The sequence below is a fragment of the Pinus tabuliformis genome, chromosome 4_1 (assembly GCF_031772625.1).
Source record: "Pinus tabuliformis cultivar Carrire ecotype Pingquan chromosome 4_1, CPIR1, whole genome shotgun sequence".
Lineage (NCBI taxonomy): Eukaryota > Viridiplantae > Streptophyta > Pinopsida > Pinales > Pinaceae > Pinus > Pinus tabuliformis.
In genome coordinates this window covers 392397818-392423571 of record NC_142303.1, presented here as the reverse complement: position 1 = coordinate 392423571, position 25754 = coordinate 392397818, and the positions used below count along the sequence as shown (strand labels likewise).

Below are 25754 nucleotides of genomic sequence, written 5' to 3'. Positions count from 1 at the left end.
GAAAATTTCATCTATCACAACAATTGGAAATTATTTTCCTAATTGTTAATTTATTTGCAGTTTGTTACGACAAATAACAAATAATTCACACTGTGATTTTCACAAAAACTGTGGAAGAAAATAGCGATGGAAACTGAGGAAATACTAGCACACAATAAAAATGACAAAATTATTTTTGGATAAATGTCCCCAGAAAAACCCAACATGCGAAAACCAGTGTAGTAGATGAGGGTTTTATTATTATGCAGTAGTGAAATTCTAAGTACAATCTGGATGCCGATTTTGGCAATCCTACAGAGAAAAATACTGGCAAAAATCTAGTGAGGAATTTTCCTCACCCATAGGCAAATTTGACTTTGAATACAGGCCTTTGAAACCCTCTACGAATTGCCCTGTGTCACCCTCTGCGTTTTCTCTGCGTAGGCTCTAATCCATACGACCTGGATCTCAAATTGAAATGCTCCTTCTGCTTGCCACTGACTCTGGAAATGCTTCTCTCGGCCTATGCGAAATTCTCTTGCCACCGGAACACTGAAATGACTTTTTGAATCTGCAAATCGAACTCCCTCTAGATGCTATTGTGTAGTCCCTGCACCACTCTCACTATGGCTCTTTTGCCTCTCTGCAAATGCACTCACTTGATCTGGAAATCTTCCTCTAGCCTCAATGTCTTTGCCCCTCACTATCTCAGCTTCTTCTTTGAAGCTCGAACTCTCTGACAACTGACTACTGCTACTCTGGAAAATCGATTTCTGCAAGCGTTTTTGGTGTTTTCTCCAAGTGCCCATCGATCCCTTCTTATATCTTCCAGTTGGGACTCCAACGGCCAAACTTAAATCTTAATCGATGGCTCAGATCATTTCTGGATTGATCCGTGTGAGTTTCTAGAGAATTCTCACCTTGACTTAATTAATTCTGATTAATTAACCATATTCCCTAATTTTAGACTTACAAGATATTTAAAAATTGGTTAATAATTTAGTTAAGTCATGTCCAAGTAGAATTTCCAGAAACAATTTATGAGTTTTGGAGATCTCATGTATTCTAGCCTCTCCACCAAATTTTGTGGCGAGAACACATCCGATGCTACAGATTCTAACAAAGTCAATGTATATTACCATACTAGATTATCTCTAAAGTTTTGCAAAATTTGGTTAAGTCGAAGGGTCAATTTTAATTGTTAAAAATTTCCCGTTTGACGAGATCTTTAATAAAATTTTGATGTAAGATGTAATAAGTGTTGTCTAGAGAAGTTGTAGGGAGTATGAGTACTCAAAATTAGACCTCTACACCTCAACTTTCTATTTAGAGTCTAGACACACTTTGACAGTCAAAAAGTGATTATTCACCCCTCAAAACTTATTTTTCTAATTTTTGGCAAAAAATGGCAAATAAATTAGCCTAGCCAAAAAATAAAAATTCTTTAGTGGAAAATACTCAAAAATGAAGTGGAAACTTCCAAAAATTAAAGTCAAGTCAAAAGGTGATGGGAATTCTATTTACCAAGAAGCTATGACCCAAAAGAAATTCGATGGTCCAAAGGCTCAATGATTGGTCCAGAAAAAAAACACTTTCGAAGGAAGACAATCAAAATTTCAAGATGTTAAGGGGATTTTAGTAAAGTTTTGGTCAAGGATGAGTTGGAGAAGGGTCTCTAACCCTCCAACCTTTAATTACCTCTCCAACCATTTACCATTTGGTGCAAACGACTACTCCTCTAGATCTGCACAGGATATCAAGGGTTAGGATTTTTTGGCAAAGAGATCTAGACGTTTTTCATGGGATCAATGGCGTCTCCTCTTGGGATCATCACTTGACACTTGGAGATGGATCTATGATTGAGATCTCTCCCATTTTTTCCACAAACTGAGGCTGAGCTCCTCATTACAACATTGTAACGCTTAGAGCTATTGGGCTAGCAGCTCTGTCATAACTTCGTATTATTTTTCTCATGATATAATAAAAAGGCTTTGGGGTTTATTCTATGAAGTTTTATCTTTCTTCTTTTCAGGTATAATTGTTTCATTTGTGCTTAATGTTTTACTTGTGCTAATCGATTTTTATTAGTTCACTTGCCAGAGTTTGGATCTATTATTGTAAGCTATCTTGCAGTTATATTTGAGTTTAGATGACCACTCTAGATCTAGAAGCGCTAGTGGGGTTTTGGTTGAACCCCTAGTCTTCTTTTTCATTGTGTAGTCTATATCCCTGTGGATCTTACAATTTTTTTTATCAAGTGTGTAGAAGATCTATTTTTTTGAAACAGATCTTGAGCATGGGGTAAGTTCTTCGCTAAACGAATCCACTCTCAAGGAAGAAAAAGGAGCAAGGACCCACATTGAAGCACTTCGTCAAAGATCTGATATAAAGATTGAGAATGTAGTCTCTACCAAAATCTCGAAGATATCTCATTTTATAAATCCAGATCTACTTATTTCATGCACTTTATTTGTCAGATCTAGCTTATAGAGCTTGTTTAAAGGTTAATCCCTTCGTGCCTACCCAAGAGTGGAGGTGTCCTCATACTCTTTTGGCTAGCATTTGTATTTTAATTTTTTATGTATATATTCTCATCATTTTCTGATCTATTTTCTCTTGTTTTCAAGATCGGATATCTCTCTGTGTGCAGGCACTAAGGAGGGTTTTTTCTGAAAACGTTTGAAGGGATCTATAGGTGGAAGGCCTGGAGATTACAGATCTACAATTTTTGAGACCTTTTCCACCTAGATTTGTGGATAAGAAACCTCCTCTCTCTATCTCTTGCACAAATCTGTCTGTTGAAGGCCTGTAGAGGGTTTTAAAAAATCAATTTTAAGATCTACAAAAAGGCTTGAAGATAAAGTGAAATCATTTACTTTTGAGGCCCTTTTCTTCTCTTGGCCGTGGATTAAAAGAGGGTCTCTCCCCTCTCATGCACATTTTTTCTTGAGGCTTGAACATCAACCCTTTTGTGCTAGATCTTTTGGAAAAACATTTTCCTTTTGAGGGTCTCTATCATTGTAAATTTTGTAAAGGGGATTGTAAATATATTTTTCTCATTTTCTTGTAATTTCTTGAGGAGGGGGATTTGATCATTGAGAATTTATTTGTAAACCCTCTTCAATATTTAAAACCCTGACTCTTTATAAGGGGGTTTCTCTTAAATAATGCAATAATTTTTCTTCTTGAAGGAGCTTCAGGTTTTCCCCTTGGTATCCCAATCTCCTCATTTGGAAGGAGGATTCTTAGATAGTTAGTGACTAACCCTTTTTCGTTTTCTTTTCTAGAGTAGTAATTTGCTCATTTCATCACATGATTGATCATCTAATTTCTAACTCACATATTGCATTAAGCTATTCAGCTCATTGAAGGTAATCTATTTTCGCCGCTGATTTACTAGCTTAGGTCTGGTTTATTTACTGTTGGTATAATTTATTCTGTGGCTGGTATATCATGTATCTCATTGTTCACTTCATTGTCTAATTAGTTTGTATTCCACATCTTATAATTCTAAGCAAGCATGACATTTTAATTGCGTTGTAATAAACATTATAATTTCATAAGTGATAGTCATAAAGCACTTGTTCTAGCTTTAGATGTCACTCACATTTTGCATTTAGCTTCTCTAAAATTTACCTCCAAGCATAAGCTTGGTTGATAGACTTCTAGGAAAGCTTTCTCAACTGTCATTCAATCTCCCTAGATTTGAGTTTGGAGGAAAGGTAAAATGCATGACCTCACAATTCTCTTGTGTGGCTAAGTCCCTTGTAGGAACAAAGGCATGTGGATTGTCTTGAAGAACTAGGTGGGTATCATTAATGAAGCCTTAGTTTCCTCATCCCTATTCATCTTGCAACCACCTCGTGTCCTTACCAAGTTGAAGGAATTGAGGGGAAGCCACACCTTTGAATAGGCATTAATAAAATTAACTAAGATCATCTACTTCACACACTCACCTATAACTTTGTTTCATCTTGGACATAATTGGTTATTGTACAAGTTGGTTTTTGAGCATCTCATTTATTTGCATGCATTTCGTTTTGTTTTCTTGTACTTCTCTATTTCATTTTCATGCTCATGTTAATTGTCCTGAGATGTCATTATCTCATATTTGAGCAATCTCTCTTTTAAGTACAAGTTTTATTCTCTTGCAATCTTTATTTTCATTTTATTGCTCACAATCAAAGTTGCATATACTCTTTCGTCTTGGCCTACCAAGTTCTAACATTTGCCTTGCAATTTTCCTATTCTTGAACTTGTTCTAACTTGAAAATTATATCTCATTGCAAGTATTGTGATTTCTTCTTGAGCATATATTTCTTGCAAGTATATTATTAGCACGGGTCTATTTACAATTTTCTTGCAGGATATCTTGTTGAATTAATTGATCTTTGTTGATGTTTATTTGCTCATAAACATTTATACTTGCTAATCAATTTATTTTTCTTTTCAAGTTATATTTCAAGTCTACCTAATTAATTCACTAATTATCTCCTAGAACTTGTTAGAATTAACAAGCCTTCATTAGAAATCTTCCTTAGGGCCTCCCCCCCTGGCTTACTAGGAGAGAGCCCAGACAGAGAGAGTTGGGATTAAGTGACAACCCCTAATTTGACCGTTGCCACAAAGAACACACCTTGTGGGTTTGAGAATTTTTCCCACATTTCTCGTTGTGCAATTGTGTGGACAACAATACCTTGTTGAGCTACAAACATCAACACTCCCTCTTAGCGAGGGAGGTACTTCTGCCACCTGGAATTGACTTCGATCCTGCATCCACTACCTTGGTTGCTCCCTATGAACTGGAAGCTTGCCTTGCCCTCTGCTTTGGAAACATCCATGAAATTTGATTGTAGTTGGTTTGGTTCCTAGAAGCGTCATGCTTCTAAACATCCTGTAACGTCATCTCATAGCAAGAGACCTTCTTGAAAGACTTGGCAGAATATGTTGACCACTCGTCCCCTCCTGAACTGTAAGGCTAACTCCCTCTGAGCTGCTAAACCTTTGGTGCTTACTGCTCCTTGTTCGCTATCACTACTCTGCTTTGTGCCTTTGCTTGAATAGGCTGCACCCTTCAACCTATACATGTTGCTCTCTCTAATTGCCAAGACATGTGTCTTGTTAGAGCTAGATCTATTGGGTCTGATGAGTACCTTCCCATCTTGGAAAGCAACATATAACCCCTTCTCCATCATCGAGATTGAGAGAAAACTCCATATGAGTTATGACACCCAAAACATGTCCTTCACTTCCATCCAACCTCCTGACTCAAGTTGGAATATCACTGTTCCAATTCCTCTAAAGTGTGTTTGGCATCATTACCAAACTCCACACGCACTTTTGAGTCTCACTTAGTTAGGCTAACGAACTAATCTCGTGCTCCTATCATATATCTTGTGGCTTTGCTATCTAGCAGCCACACACTCACTGGTAATTTTCCTGAGGTAAGGTAGGAAACAAATATGAAATTTGTCTCGAACTTCTTGGCCAACTTCTCGTAAGCTTATGCCGATGTAGCTATAATTGGCTACGTGCCCTTTTGTTATATCCTCACTTTTGATTTTTCATTTGAGGAGATTAACAAAGTTTATTGGGGAGGAGCTATGCATAACACAATTTTGTAGTTCGAGTTTTGGAGACAATTTCAGCTTGAGGAGCTTAGGTGAAAGGGGCAAGGTTATAGCTCATTTGCAGGTGGGGGCCACAAGAGAGAGAATTTGATCAGGAGGGGTGCACACTTGTGGAGGAAGAGAGAGAAAAAGGGGATGCACACTTCGGGTGAAAAGGAGAGAAAAAGAAAGGGGTGAACTAGTGGAGACTGGGGGCCACCAAGGGAGAGAGAGGCCAACAATTATGAATAGAGCAACGAGGCTTTCATCTGGGACATCTTGGATCATTTTATCTTTCATCACTAGTTCTCTTGAGCTGCTAAGCCAAGACAACCCGTGCTGTTTAGCACAAGGATTTCTCGAGTGGGAATTCCACTCTACCTTCGGTGAACTTTAAGTGTCACCCTATGACAGCAGAGAAGAGTCCATTCAAGACTTTCACAAGAGCTTAATTGCAGAGACCACTTCAGCTAGTGCATGCTACCAAGGGTGTAGGAGCAGATTTCGTGGAGCTTACTGTTTCTAGTTTAGTGGGTGCTTTGGATAGGGATTTTGTCAAGAGATTCCTTTGCTTTGGAGGGTGGTTTTGGAGCATTCTTGGGAGCTGAAGTGAAGGGAGTTTTGGGTGACAAATTTCTCCCCAATAGAGAGTGCATAGGAGTTTCAGGAGAGAGGCTGTGTAGGGGTAGAAGCAAGAGGAAAAGTAGGGAGTCCGGGCTAAGAGAAAGAGGGGAGTTTCGGAGGAGAATTTAGCCATAGTTGGGGGAAATTTACAGTGGTGGATTTGGACATAATTCGGTAGTATCAATTCTATCAGGTGTTTTATGGCCAGATTGGGCAATTCACACTTGTTGGGGGTCACTGAGGGTCGGTGGATTCAACCCAAACTCTTTCTGGGTTTTTGTGGGTTTATTGAGAGGAGTTTGTGTTAATTTTACAATTCTTTTTGAGCAGTTTAGAGGGAAAAAATCCTAGTTCTTTTTTTACCCATAAGGAAAAATCGTAATTTCATTAAAAAGAGGAAATTACATTTTGTAGATGCTAGTGCATATGCGGTGCATGATCATAAACCATGTATAAACATTATTGTTGCCTTTGATCCACGCAGGGGGCAACAATAATAAGAAAACAAAACTATGAGTCATATGATAAACAGACTGTTATCATGTTTAGTGACAATATATACAATCAAAAAAGGCTTGTGCGTGATCAAAAACATAACTAGAAAAATTTCATGAATTAAACATGTAGTTCCATAAAAGGCCGATGATAATATTGATAGAAAGCATCCCCATTCTGTTCTCTAATCATCCAGAAGCCCGACTCCCCGATCACAACCTCTTTGGATAGGCTGTCGGCAACTCCATTCTGCTCCCTGTAAATATGTGAGCAAGTAAATGTGTCAAAAGATGTGATCAATCTCAATGTCTCTTCCAAGATGTGCATTAATGCATATGAAGAACATCTAGTTTTCCTGTTCAGCCAATCACAAATAATTTTAGAGTCCCCAAAAAGTTGTAAATCAGTGCAGTTTTTCTCCACGGCGAATTGTATGAGATGTTTTGCGGCAAGAAGCTCAGCTGAGTTGTTTGTGCATATGCGGAGTCCTATGAGCATGCTGTAATAATGATGATGGGCTAAGTGAAGTATAGTCCCCCCTCCATGGCCTTGCTCTTGAGCTGCACCATCAAAAAAAGCCCAAGGTTTGTTGAAGTTCATTTGTAATGGTGAGGGATTGTGCCAATTAGTGGGGGGAGGATCATCCGGAATGAGGCAGAAATCAGCAATGACTTTAGTCGCCAGCACAACCCAGTTCGGCGCTAAGTCTTGAAAAATGATGCGGTTCCTGGCAATCCATATTGTCCAGCAGATCAGAGGGGGCAGGTTTCGAAGCTTTTGAGATGAGGAAGTGATAAACTAGGTTTGCCAAGCTACAAGTATAGAATTTGCAGCCTAGATTGCAGAGGGTGCAATGGGCTGTAGGATAAGTTTCCACAGGTTACATATCGCTGTACATTCTAAAAAGAGGTGAGAAGTGGACTCGTTTGCCTGCTTGCATAAGTTACATCAATGGGGACCATAATGTGCATGCTTGAGGAGGTTTTCGCCAGTAGGGATTTTGTTCCGGAGGATGGTCCACATTAATAGCTTAGATTTGGGGGGAGCCTTGAGTTTCCAAAGATGTCTCCACCAGTCAGCAAGTAGCAGAGGCTTCCTTGGTGCCGATAATGTCAAATATCCATCTTTTGGTGTGTACCTGCCATTTTTTGAAAGTGCCCATATAATCTCATCATCACCATCAAGTATACGGATGTGGGCTTTAGTGAGGGCTTGAGTGTATTCCTCCCAGTGCTGTGTCCAATTAGGAGGAATGTTTAACTGTTGTGCATATTTCCAGGCTTGTTGAAGGAAGGTGGAATTCTCCAGGTCTACAATTTGTGATATATAAGTGATGTTCTGTTGCTGGAGATACTATGGGAGATCCCTGGGTAGGCGGTGCATGTCCCCACATCCCACCCATGGATCAAGGCCAACGCGAACAATGTGCCCAGATCGAATTCTCCAGGTGATACCCTCCCTAATCGGGCTCAAAGCCTTTAGAACAACCTTCCAGATAATTGAGAAGCTTGTGGTACTTGGATGGGTTCTTCTAATCCAGTCCATGATGTGCATTGGAGCGATATATTTTGCATGTGTGACCCTCGTCCATAGGCTATCTACTGATACTAATTTCCAGCCTAGTTTTGCGGCAAGTGCTAATGAGAAATCTTCTAACTTTTTTAGGCCCCAACCTCCCCATTTTTTTGGTAGGTTCAGGGCCTCCCACCTTACCCAAGCAAAAATCCTGCCATGTTTGTTCCCTTGCCAAAGAAACCTACAGCAGAGGGCTTGTATTCTATTGAGAATGCCTCTGGGTATCCAAGCAAGGACATCCAATAAACTGGGGTGGCCTTCAGGACACTTTTGATTAGAGTGAGTCTTCCTGCCTGCGAAAGATATTTGAGGTACCATATATTAAGTCTTTTCTCCATCTTGGAGATGAGCCAAGTCTAGTCAGCAATTTTGTATCCCAGTGGCTTCAACTTGTACCCCAGATGTTTTAAACCATCAGCCTATTGCAACTGAGTGAAGTGGAAACGCTGAAGTGCAAAATATATCTTGTACGGAGTACATTCAGCTGCTATTAATGTGGACTTGCTGTCATTTATGATCATACCTGTTGCCAATTGGAAGAGGGTGAAATTTGCCTTGATGATACTAATGTCCCCAATACTGCCATTGATAAAAACCAGGATGTCATCTACAAAGAGAAGGTGAGTCAGGATGCAACCTTCTGTTATCTTTATACCCTTTAGTCTGCCCCTTTGGTGCTCTTCTTTGATGAGATTGCTGAGACCTTCCATAACGAGCAAGAAGAGCAAAGGCGAGAGGGGACATCCCTGTCTCAGCCCCCTTTCAGAGGTAAAAAAAGGAGATGCACTTCCATTCACCAGAACACTGAAAGGGATATTAGTAATGCAACTCATGATCCATTTGATGAATAAGTAAGGGAAACCTAAATGAGTTAACAACATTCTAATATAAAGCCAATTTACTCTGTCGAATGCTTTTGATAAATCGACCTTCATAATCATACCTTTGCCTCGCCTTGAGTGTAAAGTATGAATTACTTCCTGAGCGGTGCCTACAGCTTCATGGATCTGTCTGTCCTGTAGGAAAGCGAATTGCTCCGGAGAGATATGATTAGAAAGAATAGGTTTCATCCTGTTTGCAATGATCTTAGCTATGATCTTATATATGCAGTTGCAGAGAGATATGGGATGAAAGTCCTCAAATGAGTCTGGGTTGTCTTTCTTCAGTATGAGTGCGAGGAAGGTAGAGGTGATGGAGGTTTCAAGAAATCCTTTGTTCCTTGAGTCCTCGACAATTTTGAGCAGGTCTTCCCCAATGATGTCGAAGAAGGCCAAGTAGAATTCAATCGACCAGCCATCGGGCCCCAGACTCTTATCCTTTTTGAACCACTTTAAGGTGTGTTCCAATTCCTCCAGAGAGACTGCATTTATTAATTCATCTCCATCCACAGGATCCACAAATCTGGGAAAGAGTTGTGCAACCCTGATAATTTCTGCTAGGTTTGTCTCCCTAGGGGCACAATATGTACTTTTGAAGTGAGAGGAGGCAAGATCAGTGAGTTGTAGGAAAGAATTTACAATCTGCCCCTGTTCATTCTGTAGTTGCCATATGGTGTTGAACGCCGTTCTTCCATTGGAAAATTTATGATAGAATTTAGTGTTTCCATCCCCTTCAAGCATCCAGATGGCTCTGCTTCTCAGGCGCCAGGTTTCTTCCTTATCCTTAAGTATTTTTGCCTTTCAGCATAATGAGAAACCATCCTTTCCTTATGATCTTCTGAGGTGTATATTCGTCCAAGATTATTTTCAAAAGCAACAATTTCGGACTCAATCCTACTGAGAGTTTGTTCCTCCTGTATTCTTTTGTTATGTGCCCAATGTTTGGACAACCTCTTAACGTTTTTAAGATTTTGTATAAATCTTCTAGTACTGTCTTCTCCTCTCCCGGGGGGTTTGCAATCCAGAAATCAGAGACCAATTTTTTATATGAATCATCCTTGAGCCAGACAGAGCATAACTTAAAGGGTCCTTTAGGTTTTGCTCCCCCCCTTCAATTTCTAGGTAAATGGGTAGGTGATCAGAGATCCCACCAGAACCTACCTAGTGTCTGATTGAAGACCCAAGTCCAACACCTTTTCTTTGACAAGGAAGCGGTCAAGTCTGCGGGCCAGACTGTCTTCCCCAGTCCTGTTGTTCCTCCAAGTCGCTTGGGGTTTTGCAGAGGGGATATCAATCAGATGGTGAGCGTCCAGTTCAGATAAAAAGTAATTCGAAAGGGAGTCTCGCTGTGCCCTGTGACCCCAGGATTCAGAATGTCCAATGGAAACCCAAGATCAGGTGGTCAGTCAAAAATGAATCAGAACTTAAGAGGTTCTGCCAAAAAATTGGTCTGTTCTAGCACGGGCCATAGGCATTTAATATCCGAAAATTCATCCCCAGGTCTACAGATCTAATGTCTGCTCCAACATGTCCCAACCCACCCCAGCAATTAAGCATTTTTATGGTATGGGAGTTATAGCCCAAAGCTAAACCTCCCGACCTCCCATGCGCATCAAGTCCAATAAAGATCCAACCAGGAAGCATGTTTTGGAGGGACTGTGAAATGTCTAAAATAGGTCCTAGGGTTTCTTGCAGAAAGATAATATCAAGCGGAACAATTTTTAACAGACGACGAAGAGCTAGTTTTTTATCCGGCCTAGCTAGCCCTCTACAATTGAAGGAGAAAATCTTCATGGAGGGGGGACAGGTTGGGATTCTTTGGCTCTAAGCGTCCTTGGGATGGTAGATTGAACCCCCAAAGCATTCTCATCTTCAGCTGTGCCTTGGGCTTTTGAATGGTAGGAAGGTCGACCCCTGTGAAGTTTGGGGGGGGGGAGAGTGGAGTATCTCTAGCCCAATATGATCCTAGGCTTGTCTGTTAGTTTTCGAGCGTGTCAAGTATCTCCCAGGAGGGAAGGAGTAATGGACGGGAGATGAGAGGGAGGATTCGAGGAGGGTGCAGGGGAGAAAATGGGGGCGGATGAAATCGAGCAGGTGAGAGAAACAGTGATGGGGGGTCTGTGCCCAAACCCTGACCCAGATGATCATATGAAGGGTTCTTTACATGAAGATCAGAGAAAGAACTAGATAAAATGCAATCAAGATGAGATGAGCTGCAAGTGGAAACAAGGATGGTGGGAGTAATCGTACCCGACGAGGGTAGGCCCTCGGATGGCGACTGAGGTCGAGACGGTGGAGGCGGCTGTGTATGGTTGGGAGGCCGCCTTTGCTTCTTCGACTGTGGAGGAGCCACTGTCTCTTATGCTAGGTCCTTTTGCTGGCAGAAGCAGCCGGGACCTGTGTGGCCTTGGGAGCCTGACTCCTAGGTTGAGCATCCTATTGAGTGTGCGGATGGGAGACGATATCCGGAGCCGTGGCCTGTTTTTTCTTTTTGCTCTGCAGGGGGCAGTCCTTAAAGAGGTGCCCAACCTTATGGCACCTTCGACATCGAAATGGGACGCCATCGTAGTCCAGCAATTGACGTCTGGTGTGGTTCCTCCAACGGATGTCTATGAACTCGAGCAAACCCTCTGAAAGGTCCAGATGAACCAAAATCCTGGCATATGCTAATTTCCCCGAGGTCTGGTATGAATCGTCAAATGTGAGGTAGATACCGAGGGCATTTCCAATGTGATTGAAGACATCTTCCGTCTAGAAATGCAAGGGTAAGCCGAGCAAACGTACCCATATAGGACCTGCTTCAACTCTCTCCTGCTCCGGGTCGAATAGGGGGGTCCATCTTCTGAGGAGAACGGGAGCCAGGTCAAGGTGCCAGACCATGGACAGTACCCAGTTGGTGTGCTCCAAACAGCTGAAATGTAAAGCAAACCATCCTTTGACTAGGGTTTGTACCTTTGGAATATCCTTCAGGTTTTCTCCCCAAACCTCCGAGACCCATTGCTGTAATTTTGCCACACTGTAGTGTCTACCGCGCACCCGTCTAACCAAGAACTTCTCTGCTATGTCCATGGCGTCCAATAATTTTATATCTTCTGCAGAGTTGAGGGGCGCCGCACAGGCTCATATCTTTGGACCCCTTTTCTTCCTCGAAGGCCCAGTATCCCCAGCAGCCGACGCTTCCTGTGTCGAGGAGGGATGTGAGGGCCCCGGTGGTGGAGAAACCCTAGGGTTTTCAGTCACCTCCTGCGGGATGGTTGCAAATATGCCAAAAATAGGTCCAATGCCTGTGAAATGCCCCCGAGAGGGAGCCGAGGAGGTCTACGGAGCAGTAGGGACTAAGCCGAAAACCGTTGAGCCCTGGGGGAAACCAGGGGGAATAGGGCTAGTCACCGCTGAAGGAGGGTTTTGAGTAATAACAACACCGAGGGTTGGGTAGACAGGTTTAGGCGGAGGGGCAATAAGAGCCAGGGAGCGCGGCGTGAGAGGTTGTGAGATGAACTCAGGTGGGGAGGCCGCTTCTTTAGGGAGAGAGACCGGCGAAATGCGAGGGCGAGATAACAGTGGGAGGGCTTCTATCTCGTTAGTGAGGTCAGACATGAAAGGGAAAAAACCGACAGCAGTGGTCCTGGTGGGTGTCCATATGGGCACATCCTCCGAAGGGTTTGGAAGGTCACCTAGGTCATCCATGACTGTCGGAAAATGTTATGATAGCTGCCAGAAGAGGACAACAACACTACAAAAAACTGTGGAGGTTAGTAACCGGGAAAAAACAGTAAACCTGTGAGGTAGAGGGATACTGCAACAGCTAGAGATGGTCAAAACAGTTAACTAGGGTCGGTAACGCTGGGGGGAGCTTGGTTGTTCGTAGGTTATGGTGGCAGGTGCAGGCGGGCTTCAAAGGGTGAGTGCCGCCAGCGGTCGTGGAATCGAACCCCAGGGCCGCTCATTGAGTCGAAAGGGTTTCGCTTGCATACAGCCTTGAAAAAAAAAAAAAACTCTAGTTCTATTCTACCAGTAGCAACAATAATTCTTTGAGCAACGCACATATTTTGTGCGAGTCGGTTCTAGCACTGGGGTCCATGAGATTTTTCTAAGTTATTCTGGGTTTCTAGTGATGAGGCCACTAGTAGTGTTTTAGCTCATTCTGGTTACTCTTCAGGGAAGATATTCTAGTTCCATTGAGCAGTGAGCAATAGCATTTTCTGGGCAGGGTGCAATTTTTAGTGGAGAACCTCTCCAGCGCTTGAGCATTGTACTCTCACCTCGGTTTTTCATAGCTTGTAGTAGTAGCCCCGGGTTCTATCTTTCTTATCATCCAATGTACTAAGCTCCCGACATTAACAAAATGGCTCAGTTATTTGCCCTATTTCTTGTGTTTTATTGACTGGTGCATGTGTGGTAAATTTTATTGTTGTAGCTTAGTTCATGTATCTGTTATTTGCTGTAAATTTCAATTTAGGATATTACACCTTGCTTTCTTCCTCTGCACTCATTGTGAAGCATAGTGCCCACTGTCTAGTCTTATCATAGGCGAAGCACTTGACATTAGTCAAGTCCTGGTTCTTCTTTTGCTGTGAGGTTGCCTCCTCACCCCTGCTACTTGAACCTTTGCTCCTCACTACTCGATTGGCAAGAGAAAGGTTCTCATCATCCCATTCTTCTGTTGTCCTCTAGACAAAGATTTCTCCCAGAGCTCCTTCTAGGTGAAGTCATCCCACAATCTGTTCCAATCTGGTAGATGTTCTCTTGTTGGAACGCTTGTTGCAAAGGGAGCCCAAGGTTTTGAGAACCTACTCAATGCTGTCATTATAAGCTTATGATTTGACAAGACTACCCCAACAAATGCAAGCTCATCGCGAACGTTTTGAACCCTTGAGAGGTATGATGCCACAATGTTTGATTCATTCGTCTTGGTGTTTTTGAGCTTCTCCCTCAACATCATTTTCTAGTTTTAGCTATCGCTCTGATATAAGCTCATTAGAGTAGTTCACATCCTTAAGGCACTATCATCCTTCATTACATAAGGGATTATGTTATCCTTCACACCATCCATGACGATACGTATGGCCTTTATGTCTTTCAACTTGTGAGCTGCCAAAGTTGTAGCGTTTGAAAGAGTTGTAATCTTGGTGGTTGCAAATTTGCATAGGCTGCTCTCCTTGAGAACTAGTGCTATCCTCTCCTATGGATTGTAGTTGTAGGCTCTATTACCCACCAAAATGGGTAACCTCATAGGAGGAAAATTTTCTCCTACATTTGACAGGGAACCGGTTAGCTAGACAAGTAGGAGCACCTGCCAGCCACCATTAGACGATTATATACCATGTACCTTTGTCATTTGCATTAACCATGTGCCTCTCACCATTCGACATTGACACTTTGATGAAGGTGGGCTGCTATATAAAAGGTACTTTGATCGTTTTGCAGCCTAGTGCTTATACTTGTTTGTTTTGGTCATTTAACATGGATGACAAGGTGATTTGGAAGATTTTTTGAGAAATCTAGGGCATAGGGTTAGGAGATTTTTGTTATAATGATCACTGCTTGTGAATGCTTTTTACTTCTTTACATTAGGTTCTTCTCTTTTGTTTAGATTATTATTGTTCTTCTTCATCAAACAACTATCAAAGCATAAACAATATAGAGAAAAGAGACACATAATGTAGGCAATCATCCAGGGCCAAAACCTCTCCAACTTGAGAGGAAAACCCAAAATGAATTCTTCTCCTTAAAGAGATTCCAATTGATGAATACCAAGACCAAGACCAAGACCCTTGACATAACAACCTCTCCAAGGCCAAGTTACAAGCCTTTTTGATTTAACTTCTTCTTCCTTGATTCAACAATGGTCAAAATTCTTCCTTCTCCCACTAACTCTGCTGTCCTTCAGACTTCGGTCCCTTGGTTCAGATCTGCAACTCTTTACCCTTCTTCAGAAACCTTAGTTGCAGTACTTGACTAAGTTTGATATCTTGAATTCCTTCGCTCTAGGTGGAGGCTTCTCCTTTGGTAATTCGGTTTGAGAACCAACTTAACTTTCTCCTTGATCTGACCTTCAAGTGTGACTGTAATACCTCGCCTCCTTCTGCAGTAGACAACACCTATTCCTCGCACGTGTGGAGTGTATTAACCCAAAACAGATCAAAAAATAAATTTGGTTATGGTCTTCTTTCTTTGCTTGGTGAGAGGCTTCCTCTTTTATGAACTTCACACTTCTTTTCTGTTCCTTTATGCTTGATCGAATGTATCTCCAAATGGAGGCCGAGATCCTTCAATATATAGTGATATGCCTATAGAAATAAGTCGACTTCACCTTGTGACAAGGCCGACATGCCTTTCTAGAATCATCCTTAGGCTTACTTCAAGGAGAGCTTGTGACATGGTTTTGGAGGGTTAACAAATTTTCTCATACAATGAATTGCATGCCCAAATAGGTCTTCAATCTTTGACATTGACTCAATAGACATTATAACATGATGATCAACAAATTTTCTCTTACAATGAATTGCATGCCCAAATAGGTCTTCAATCTTTGACATTGACTCAATAGACATTATAACATGATGATCAACCGTAAAAGCTCTCAATGGGAGCTTTAACTATAAAAATAAAATTCCTTGATCATGAAACCCATGATTCAAGCATTACAAAAATAATTTTATTTTCTTCTTTACATCAATTATATAAAATCATAATTACACATGTCATTATGAAGACTGAACCTAATTACATTTTTCAACACTCCCTCTTAACTAGGGAGGTATTCATAATCGATACAAGGTACTTGGACAATCTTAATCTGAAGAATTCTCATAAGAATAGTCGGATTGGTAACCCATTTGTTTAGCATCATATCATCCATCATTGTCACATGGCAAGGCCTCGACTAACTGCTCTATATCTGCACAAGTTAAGAGCTCAATGTTGGCGAGACCAATTATGTATAGACACCTTCATCATTGTCTCTCGGAACATACCCTACCCGGGTTCTCAGAGTATGTTCCTACAAGACTATTCTTATCTTGGATTCCTAGTCCTCAAAGCATATTGGTCCTCTGCGACTACTCTTGTCTTGGATGCCCTAACTCATCTTCAAAGAGTATCAGATTCCACATGTTTATCCAATCCTCCCTTTCGTCTTCCCAAGTGAAGACAAGAATGATGTGTCTATCTCTCCCTTTCAATTTAGGGAGGACATACCCATTCCACTGAAGGAATGTACCCAAGCTCCCTCTTAACGAGGGACTTGATTAACTTCCCTCTTGCCTAGAGACTTGCTTCTAGCAACTCTTCAGGTAGAGATCATGGGATAACCAACTGGTTGTAGAACTCCTTCCATTGATGTCATGAATTTCTTCTTTGTCATAGAGTCTACATCTTTAGGGAATTCTTCGTAGGGCACAAACCATCCATCACTTTCATCCATGAGTCAATAATGTCATCATTCCTTTAATTGGAAAGTGATATATTAGTCCATATCTGGTCTTCCTTAATGTCGTGCTGCCTTCTTCCTGCCATGTTTCCTTGAGGATTTTTCATCTTGCTACATGGTCATCAGTGGTGGAAGACATTCACAATTCTCCCTTTGGCAGCGCTACATAAACCCATCTAGATATTATTCAAAAATAAGAAGTGATCATTAAATCAAAATTACCTTTATGATGGTCTTTCATCATGACATCTTCCAATTTGCACCAACATCCTGCATACATATTGACTGATCTCCAAAAGATATATACTGTCAAGGGTCTCTTTCTTTTTCCGATTTCATTAGGGTCTTCATATATTTATGGAGATATCATAGTCAATTCTTCCAGTCCTTGGATGTTGATTGCCTTCTCCATAGTTGCAAATTTTATGAACTCTTCCTTTCCTTCTTCACACATTTCCTTCCTAGGAACTTCCAATCAAAGTTCCACCAATTTTTTTGTCAACCACCTCATATTTCATATGAAGGCATATTATGTTGATTTCATCTAGATCATGTGTGACTCATGCCTTCCTGCATCCTTTCAGAGGAGGAGGCCTGCTAAAATTGGCAACTAGGGCAAAACTTCATGTGGGTCATCTTATTCATGGCTAATAATATTTTTATTAGATTCCTCTCGTCGAGAGGTGTAGGATTGATATAAATATCATCCAATTCCGATAAGTATTCATGAAGATATGAATTTATTTTGATTATGGAATTATTATCAAGCCGACCTACAACTCATGTAGGCTCAGAAGCCCAACAGTCGCATCTATTCACCCACCAACGTTGTGTATAAATATAAGAGGACTTTTCCTCATTTGGACTCACTCATCTCATCACATCTCTCTCTCTCTACTGCGCAGATATGAGTCTCTTCTCTACTGCGCTAAATGGGTCTCTCTCTCTCACACGTGAAGCCGGAAGCTGTTGAATTTGAAGCTGCAACTGCAGAAGTAAAGATTGACTTGCGTGGCCTAGAAGATCTCCTCTTTGGAACTGCGCTGTAGGTTCATCTGAACCTCCTTTGAAAGCCGCAACTTTTGGTGGTGGAATGAAGTCAATCCGACGAACGGTTTGCAAGATATCGACTGCCCTAGTTTGAAGCCGGAAACTGCTGAAACTGACGCTGCAACTGCAGAAGTAAAGATTGACTTGCATGGCCTAGAAGATCTCCTCATCTGAACTGCGCTGTAGGTTCATCTGAACCTCCTCTGGAAGCCGAAACTTTTGGCGGTGGAATGAAGTCAATCCGACTGTCGGTTTGTGAGATATGGTCTGCCCTAGTTTGATAATGAAGCCACTAATGCTGATGCTACTGATATAGGGTTTGCTACTGCTGATATGAATTAGATTTATTGTACTATTTCTCTCTGCTGAATTATTGAAGATAAAAGAAGATTTGATCAAAGGGTTTCTCCACACATTGTGGGGTTTGTCCCTGGCTAGCCGCCACATCTTGTGTCTCTTGTCTTGGCTTGTTTTCTGTCGATCGTTTAATGTTCTATTTGCACTTTACTTTATGTACATGTGATTGCTAATCGGTGGAATATAATAAGAAAAAGAAGTAAACTGTTATAAGCATAGAACATACCATAACTTAACAATTGAAAAGATTCTTATATAATCTTGAGGTGTAACGATTAGCATTCTTCAAACAGGCCGACTTGACCTTTTTCTGTGTAGCCCATAATATATTATTAAGAATTCATTTACCAAGTTGCTTTGATAATGGCTTGCCCAAGTGGTTTTGAGCCATATTAAATAAAAGAAGAGCCAAACCAAATAATATTCTTTTATTCAATTTAAATTCATCTTTGGGGTGAGATGGGCTTCTATTGGGTCTTAAGGTTTCCATATTAAATAAAAGAAGAGCCAAACCAAATAATATTCTTTTATTCAATTCAAATTCATCTTTGGGGTGAGATGGGCTTCTATTGGGTCTTAAGGTTTCTATGGGGAAATTCGTCCTATAGCTGCCCCAATTTTTGACACAGGTCTGGTTATTATGACTCTTACTGATCCATCATAAAAAATGTATGTATTTATTATGTAATATTATCGTTACATATATGATACGTATCAGTTTTCTAGGTCCTTCTAGTAATTAAAGTATTCTTTACGTCAGAAGTTAAAATCAAACCAATTACACCATTTTACAATGCCTTTGACAGTTACTAGTATCTTTAAGAGCATAATCCAGCACAATATAGATCATAAACTGTAAACGTGGTATAAGATACATACAGACAACTGAAGATGACATGGGTAATAATTTTTATGTCAATTTCAGGCATTAATCAACGTACGTTCTTTATAGATACATTTGCACTGTAGTTTTGTATGCATTCCTCATCCCCATGTGCTGTGTCATATATGTTTTAAACTTTGTCCCCTTGTTATTAGGGTAAAAGTTCCATAAACTTTCTCAACGTGGATTGGTCATCTTGTACAAGTTCAGCCACTTGAAACTTTGACCATCATGAAATTTACTTATCAGCTTGTGTCAATTAGGCTAATTTCCACCAAGTATCGCCTTGCCATGATTTGTTTTCATGTCTGGCTGCAACCTGGGTCCTGCATTACAGGCAGTAATTGGGTAGGCTTCTCTATGCCCTCTGTATCATGTCATAATATAATTAACGACATCCTGGGTATGTTTCTGGGATTCTTTAGCATTAGAATGATGAACATTTTTCTGGTGAGTATTGGATACTCTATGCTGTTCCAGTTGTAGGATTTGTTATGTAGTCATTGAAAATTGTCTGATCTGTTCAATGATTTTATTATGCCCATTTTATTGCAGGACAAAGTCGAGCATTTATGATCATCTTTCTGCTTCCAGCTCTGTGTTTAGCAATGATGATGCCTTAAACACAACTGCTATATATTGGGACACAGTTGGAGCTAGTATCAATTCTTGCTTACTGATGATCGTGTTGAGTGTATACACAGTTCGGCTTTTATGGTTCATGCATACTTGTCAGCATTACAGGAAGATTTGGAAGATTTAATGCTGACATGATGGTGCATCAAAGGTGTATCTTGCAAATCAAAGGGCACCTTTGGTGGCGTTGTGTGTAAGATGTACATTCAGTTGATTATAAGATATGAATATAGCATGTTTTTTTCATCCATTTAATACTTTCTGGAGGCACTGTTTCAGGCTTTTTGCAACTTGGAGATGAACATTTTTATGTTCAGTTTATATTTGTTATGTAATTATTGTTTTCCAAATTGTATTGGATACTGGAAATTTTCAATCTATTGTATTAAACCCAAATCTTCTCGACATTTTACCCTATTTTAGATTTATCACAGCACCTATTTGGTTGTGGCCATGGATATTGCAAGGGATCTGACATTCCTGTTAAATGACATTATGATGCTTTTGCAACTGCTGCACATCCACTCATAATTGCCGGAAATGATGCGTTCAAATGAGTAAGCAATGGAAATCGATGGAGACAAAGGGAAGAGAGCAAGGAAATGACTATAACCTGCAACTGATCTTAGATTTTACAATATATAGACAATTAGCCATTTCATAGGCAGTAATGTTCCTGAATCTAGTTGGGTGGGTTTTCAAACTGGAAGCTCACTCAAGTTTGGCTTCTAAGGGTTCTTTAGTGGATATTGTATGATTGTATTACACTCACTGGTTCACCTTCCTTAGGCTTGAGTATAATTGCTACAGGTTAATTTCATACTTCAATTTTCTGGCAAGGCAGCTTTTAGTTCATTGGCAGCAACTCTTAGGACTTTTAGAGGCAAACACATGAACAATTTATAGAACTTAATTTGAAAAACAGTAACCTACTTCACCTCTAAGAGTAAATTATATACTGCTCTTGCACGAATAAACGGCAAGCTTTGAAGAGCCGTACCTTTACCAATCCTTCGCACAAACTCGCAAATACTTACAATTTAGTTTATTTTGGCAGAACAGCCATCACACTTTGCTTTTAAAAAATATTTGCCAAAGAAAAATCATATTATTGCCTATGGGAAGGAACGCTTTCACGTTGTTTGTAAATAAGCTGATACCAACAAAGATGACAGTAAATTGCCAGTTTTTGCTAGATTATACCTCTTTAAATTTTAAATGAAGGCTTTATGTGAACAAACTGTGCAAATATTTATAGAAATGACAATGGGTTTGAGCTTGTGAACTACATAATTTGAAGTAATTGTGAAAGTTTGCATGCGCGAGAACTCCAAAATTGATGGAACGTGTGTATTTTCTTAGATCATTATGAAGCCCTGCTAATACATGGAGCAGAAAGCCAATCATTTCTCTTATGCAGCAAGTCATTTTCAATTAAATCCCGGATGTTGTGAATGCAAATATAGTCAAGGATTGGTCTGTGGCAAGGACTCATCAATCAAGAGCTTGATTACATATTTTGGATTTACAGTTGTGGAGGAGTGATTTGAAAATTCCAGGTGAACATGAAGAATCTTACAATTCTTATAAGAAGAGTTCTCTCTAAGACTTTTAGGGTTGTAATCAATAAAATTAAAATCCCCATGGTTCTACGGAGGCTTGCACGTAGCTGCAAGAGGCTCTTTGCAATCTATGCAAAACTTTTATATTCAGCTTTCCGGCTATACCTTCCAGATATCATGAATGGTTCTCGTTTTCTTAAAGAGCAAATAATGTTAACTTATGTTTCGCACACCATCTCGACTTTGTCATAGATTGAATGTTTATGTTTATAGAGTGAACTTTATACGCTTCATCGATTTTCACGTTCTGATACTTGTAATTGGTTTATTGTGATTGATCCATCGCACTGTGGTTTAGTGATTGGGACAGGGTTTCAACATGCAAACAACTCAAGTTCAAACGTCCATCAGTAGATTTGTATGCATGAGCGAAGGAAGGTGTTTAACCTATAAAGAGTTGGTTTCCCTCTATAACAAGTGTCCCACATACTAAGTTGGTCTTGTTATCACCTAAGTTTCCTTCCCGCAAAGAACGGGGGAGTCTGAATAACATACATGTACAAAGCCAACATCTCTCAATCTAAACTTAATTCGGTCTTGTTATCACCTAAGTTTCCTTCCCGCAAAGAATGGGGGAGTCTGAATAACATACATGTACAAAGCCAACATCTCTCAATCTAAACTTAATTCCTTTCTTTTATATATATATAGTCATTGTGAATTGTTAATTTGTTTGGAGTAATATCGTCTAGTCTATAAGCCAAATAATTTTTTAACCACAAAAGGGTCCCACATGCTAAGTTGGTCTTGTTATCACCTGAGTTTCCTGGTTGCAAAGAGAATGGGGGAGTCTTGTTATCACCTGAGTTTCCTTGTTGCAAAGAGAATGGGGGAGTCTGAATAACATACATGTACAAAGCCAAAATCTCTCAATCTAAACTTAATTTCATTCTTTTATATATATAGTCATTGTGAATTGGTAATTTGCAAAGAGAATGGGGGAGTCTGAATAACATACATGTACAAAGCCAAAATCTCTCAATCTAAACTTAATTTCATTCTTTTATATATATATATATATATAGTCATTGCGAATTGGTAATTTGGATTAATATTGTATAATTCCTTTTATATATATATATATATAGTCATTGTGAATTGGTAATTTGTTGGAGTAACCATAAAAAGGTGTTCCTTCCTAAATAGTACAAGGGATTCATTGGGAGTCAACAAGGTGAATGCAAACTCAGATTAATTATTACACCTAGAGGTGCCCACTATGGAGAGGTTCACATTGGAACTTTAGATTTAAAATTAAATTTAAAAACTAATAAAAATTTATATATATAAAGAATAATAGAAATAATATATATATATATATATATATATATATATATATATATATATATATATATATATATGTATATAAATAATAACTATAAATTAAATCTATTTTAATATATAAATTAAAATAATTGTTCATATTCATAAGTATTATATTTTAGAACTTATATTTAAATAATTAATAAATTGATGAAAATACACTTTGTGTGTGTGTGTATCAAAGAAGGGAACATAATATTGGTTTGGAGTTGAGGGAGTGGGGGACAGTTGGAATCCTGGTCGTACCTTATCTGGTTTGTGCCTTCAAATGGTTCTTTGTTGTTGTTGGTGGCTTCTTCCTCATTTGTAGGTGTGGGTATTGATTTTTTATTTGTAGGTGCTCTATCGGTGGGAGTTATGCTACTTGGTTTCTTCCGTTGTCACTATTGTTGTTGGATGCTCTGTTTTGTTGCTGCACATGCCATCGCTAGCTCATGATGTTGTCGTTGCTCCCTTGGGATCTAGGCCTTGCTTCTTTTTGGGTTTTCGATTGCCTTCAACAGCTATAGTTGGTGGTGGGTTGGGATCATCACTGGCTTGGGGTTTGTTGGCACTGTAGTGTTAGCATTGATGTCAACATGCACTTAGCATTGTTTATCTTGTGTTCATGTCAACCTGGATTTTATCTCTCTATGTGATTGGCATAAGAGCCGCAGGAGGATGCATAGGTACTTGACAAGGTGGAGTTTCATGTTGATGCAGTTTTGATGCTTACAAAGAACATGTTTGTTGGCATTGTCATGATTAGCAGAGACTTGTCATGGGTGTGCAAAGGCTCTACAAGTTCAGGAGATGCTTGAAGAGTTGCAAGAGGATGCACATGTACTTGGCAAGGTGGAGTTTCATGTTGATGTCTTGATGCTTGCAGAGGACATGTTTGGAGGCTTTGCCATGATTATCAAAGACTTGTCATGGGTTTGTAGAGGTTCTACAGGTTTATGAGATGCTTGAAGAAGTAGATGAACAAGTTTTGAAAGTCGTGAAGTTGAGCAGATGGCATAAAGGAGGCATGTAAGGGGTAACACAAGTAACATGTGTATAGCCCGCATTATAACGCTTGTGATTAGGCTTTTGGGGTGTGTTATAACACACTTCCCAAAGGGAGAGCCCGTGTTACACTTTGTAGGTGGTTTCTCCTAGATTCTGTGCACATTTCAATCATTTCCAAGGGCATATACTTGGGTTTTGCACTTGGTAATTAGGTAAAGAGTTTGATGAAGTTGATTCAAGAGTTTAGGAGATGATTCAAGTTGATATGATCTCTCATTTAATGAAGATTATGGAGGATCAATTTAAGGAGGAGAAATTCTCAAAATGTCAAGCCAATTCATGAGTGTATGAACAAACAATTGCTGAGCTTGATACTCTTTTGTAATTATTGTCTTAATTCTTCCAAGGAATTATATATTGGAGAAAGCTTTGAGGAGTTTAGGTTGGTTGTAATATTTGGCTGAGTGAGCGTGTGAGAAGAGCAGAGTATGTAAGTGGAGCAAAGTTTGCAGATTTTCTGAAGACTTGCAAAGATAGATCAAAACTTGTAGAAGGTAGCAAAAGCATGTTTCAATCGACATCTTGCGCAGAGAGTGAGGAGATGGAGTGATGAATGATTGAAGATCATTTTGTGCATGATTATTGCTAGTGTATTCATTAGATTATTGTTTGTGGACAAAGTTATTATTTTGTAGAAGATTGTTGTGTTGTTGTTGAGTTGTGTAGTTCTCCTTGGTGTCCAATTTGAAATGAATGAATGTGTGGCTTCGAGAGTTTGAGGTGGTGGCCACCATTCAATAATGGTTAAACAAAATAGGGGTGGTGGCTCCATGTTGGTAGTGGCCAACAAAACAGTGTATTGATATTGGTATATCTATCCAGTGGTGGCTAGGCGTGGCTTATTGGGGATGGTGGCCGTCAAAATCGTGTGAGTAGAGACTGCCTAGCTAGTGGTGGGTAAGTAAAAGATGTAAAAAATTTATTCATATAATAATAAGAGAATGAGAAGCAACATAGCAACAGTGGGTGGTTTTTTTCCCTTGAGGGTTTCACCTGAAGTCATTGGTGTCTCATGTGTCTCATGTTTTTATGGCTTTGTTTTTATATTTGTTGTTCTCATTTCTCCTTATGTGTTTCAGATTGTGAATGGTTAAAAGAATAATCAATTGGCGAAAAGTACCATCAATACTGATTCACCCCCACATCAGTGGTGATCTACATTTTTAGCAAGTGGTATTAAAGTAAGGTGTTGGAATTTCTAAGTCTAACCGGTTAGAAATTCTTTCTGTATTATCTGGTTTATTTCTTCCTATTTGTTTAATTACTTAACAAGTTATTTAACATGTAAATATTGAAAATAAACACAAGTACAATATCAACATCTACAAATCATCAACTGAAAGTAAACAAGCACACAAGTGACACCGTTATTTTTGGACCAATGTCCTCGGAAAAACCCAATGCGGGAAAATCGGTGCAGCTATTCAAAGGGTTTTATTATTATACAGTTTTAGAATACAACCTGGGTGCTAGAAATGGATCACCCAACAGAGAATGCCCTCGACAGTAGTACCTCTCAGTGGAAGACAGATATTTTGGCTAAATCACCAGATGAACGATCCCACAACAACAATGCAGCTTTTGCTGCTCTGCATCACTCTGATAGGGAATGTGTCACCCTATCCAACTCTCCAGCTCTTAGTCTGTCCCACGAAATTCTCCCAGCGTTGCTTCTAGTCCCTGCGCCAGCGCCTTTGGGCTTTATGTCAGCGTCTGGAACCTCTGCGTCAGCCCCTACACCCTTTGTGTCTCACACGCTGGCCCTCTCTGGCTCTGCGCATCGCCTGACTACCTATGTGTGGCCACTTGCTACCTTTGCGTAGCCTCTAGCTGGCTCTGCCTCAAACTCTCCCGGCTCTACGCTAATTCTCATGGTACTAACTCTGCATCTCTGCTATGTATTCACTGCCTCTCAGCTGCAACTCAGATCACTCACTCGATTTCCTCAGTAAACCTTGCCCCAAAAGATCGAATTCTTGATCTCTCTTGGTGTTTTTTCCAACTGACCCTTAAGCTTCCTCTTATACTTTTTTCGTTGGTCCATCAACGGTTGAGATTAAATCTCTAATCAACGACTAGGATTAGATTTGGCTTGATCCATGTCTTTTGGAACATTCTAACCCAATGTTATATTGATACCCATTAATATTTTATTTTTCCCAAGTTTAGATTTAGGAACTCCACTAAAAATATTAATTATTTTAATATCTTCCAAACTGGTTAGAATCTGCCCAAACCCTT

The 25754-nt window shown here is 39.9% G+C and overlaps 1 protein-coding gene across 2 annotated transcripts in view; it reads left to right on the top strand.

Annotated features, from left to right (window-relative positions):
* LOC149175945 (putative GPI-anchored protein At1g61900) overlaps nucleotides 1-19972 on the top strand; it is a 210475-nt gene extending 190503 nt beyond the window's left edge. For both annotated transcript variants that reach the window (XM_089419800.1, XM_089419799.1), the window contains exon 8: nucleotides 19438-19972. In XM_089419800.1, the coding sequence (XP_089275926.1) occupies nucleotides 19438-19505 (68 nt within the window). In that variant the 3' untranslated portion in view covers nucleotides 19506-19972. The remainder of the gene's footprint in view (nucleotides 1-19437) is intronic.
* Nucleotides 19973-25754: the final 5782 nt, after the last annotated feature.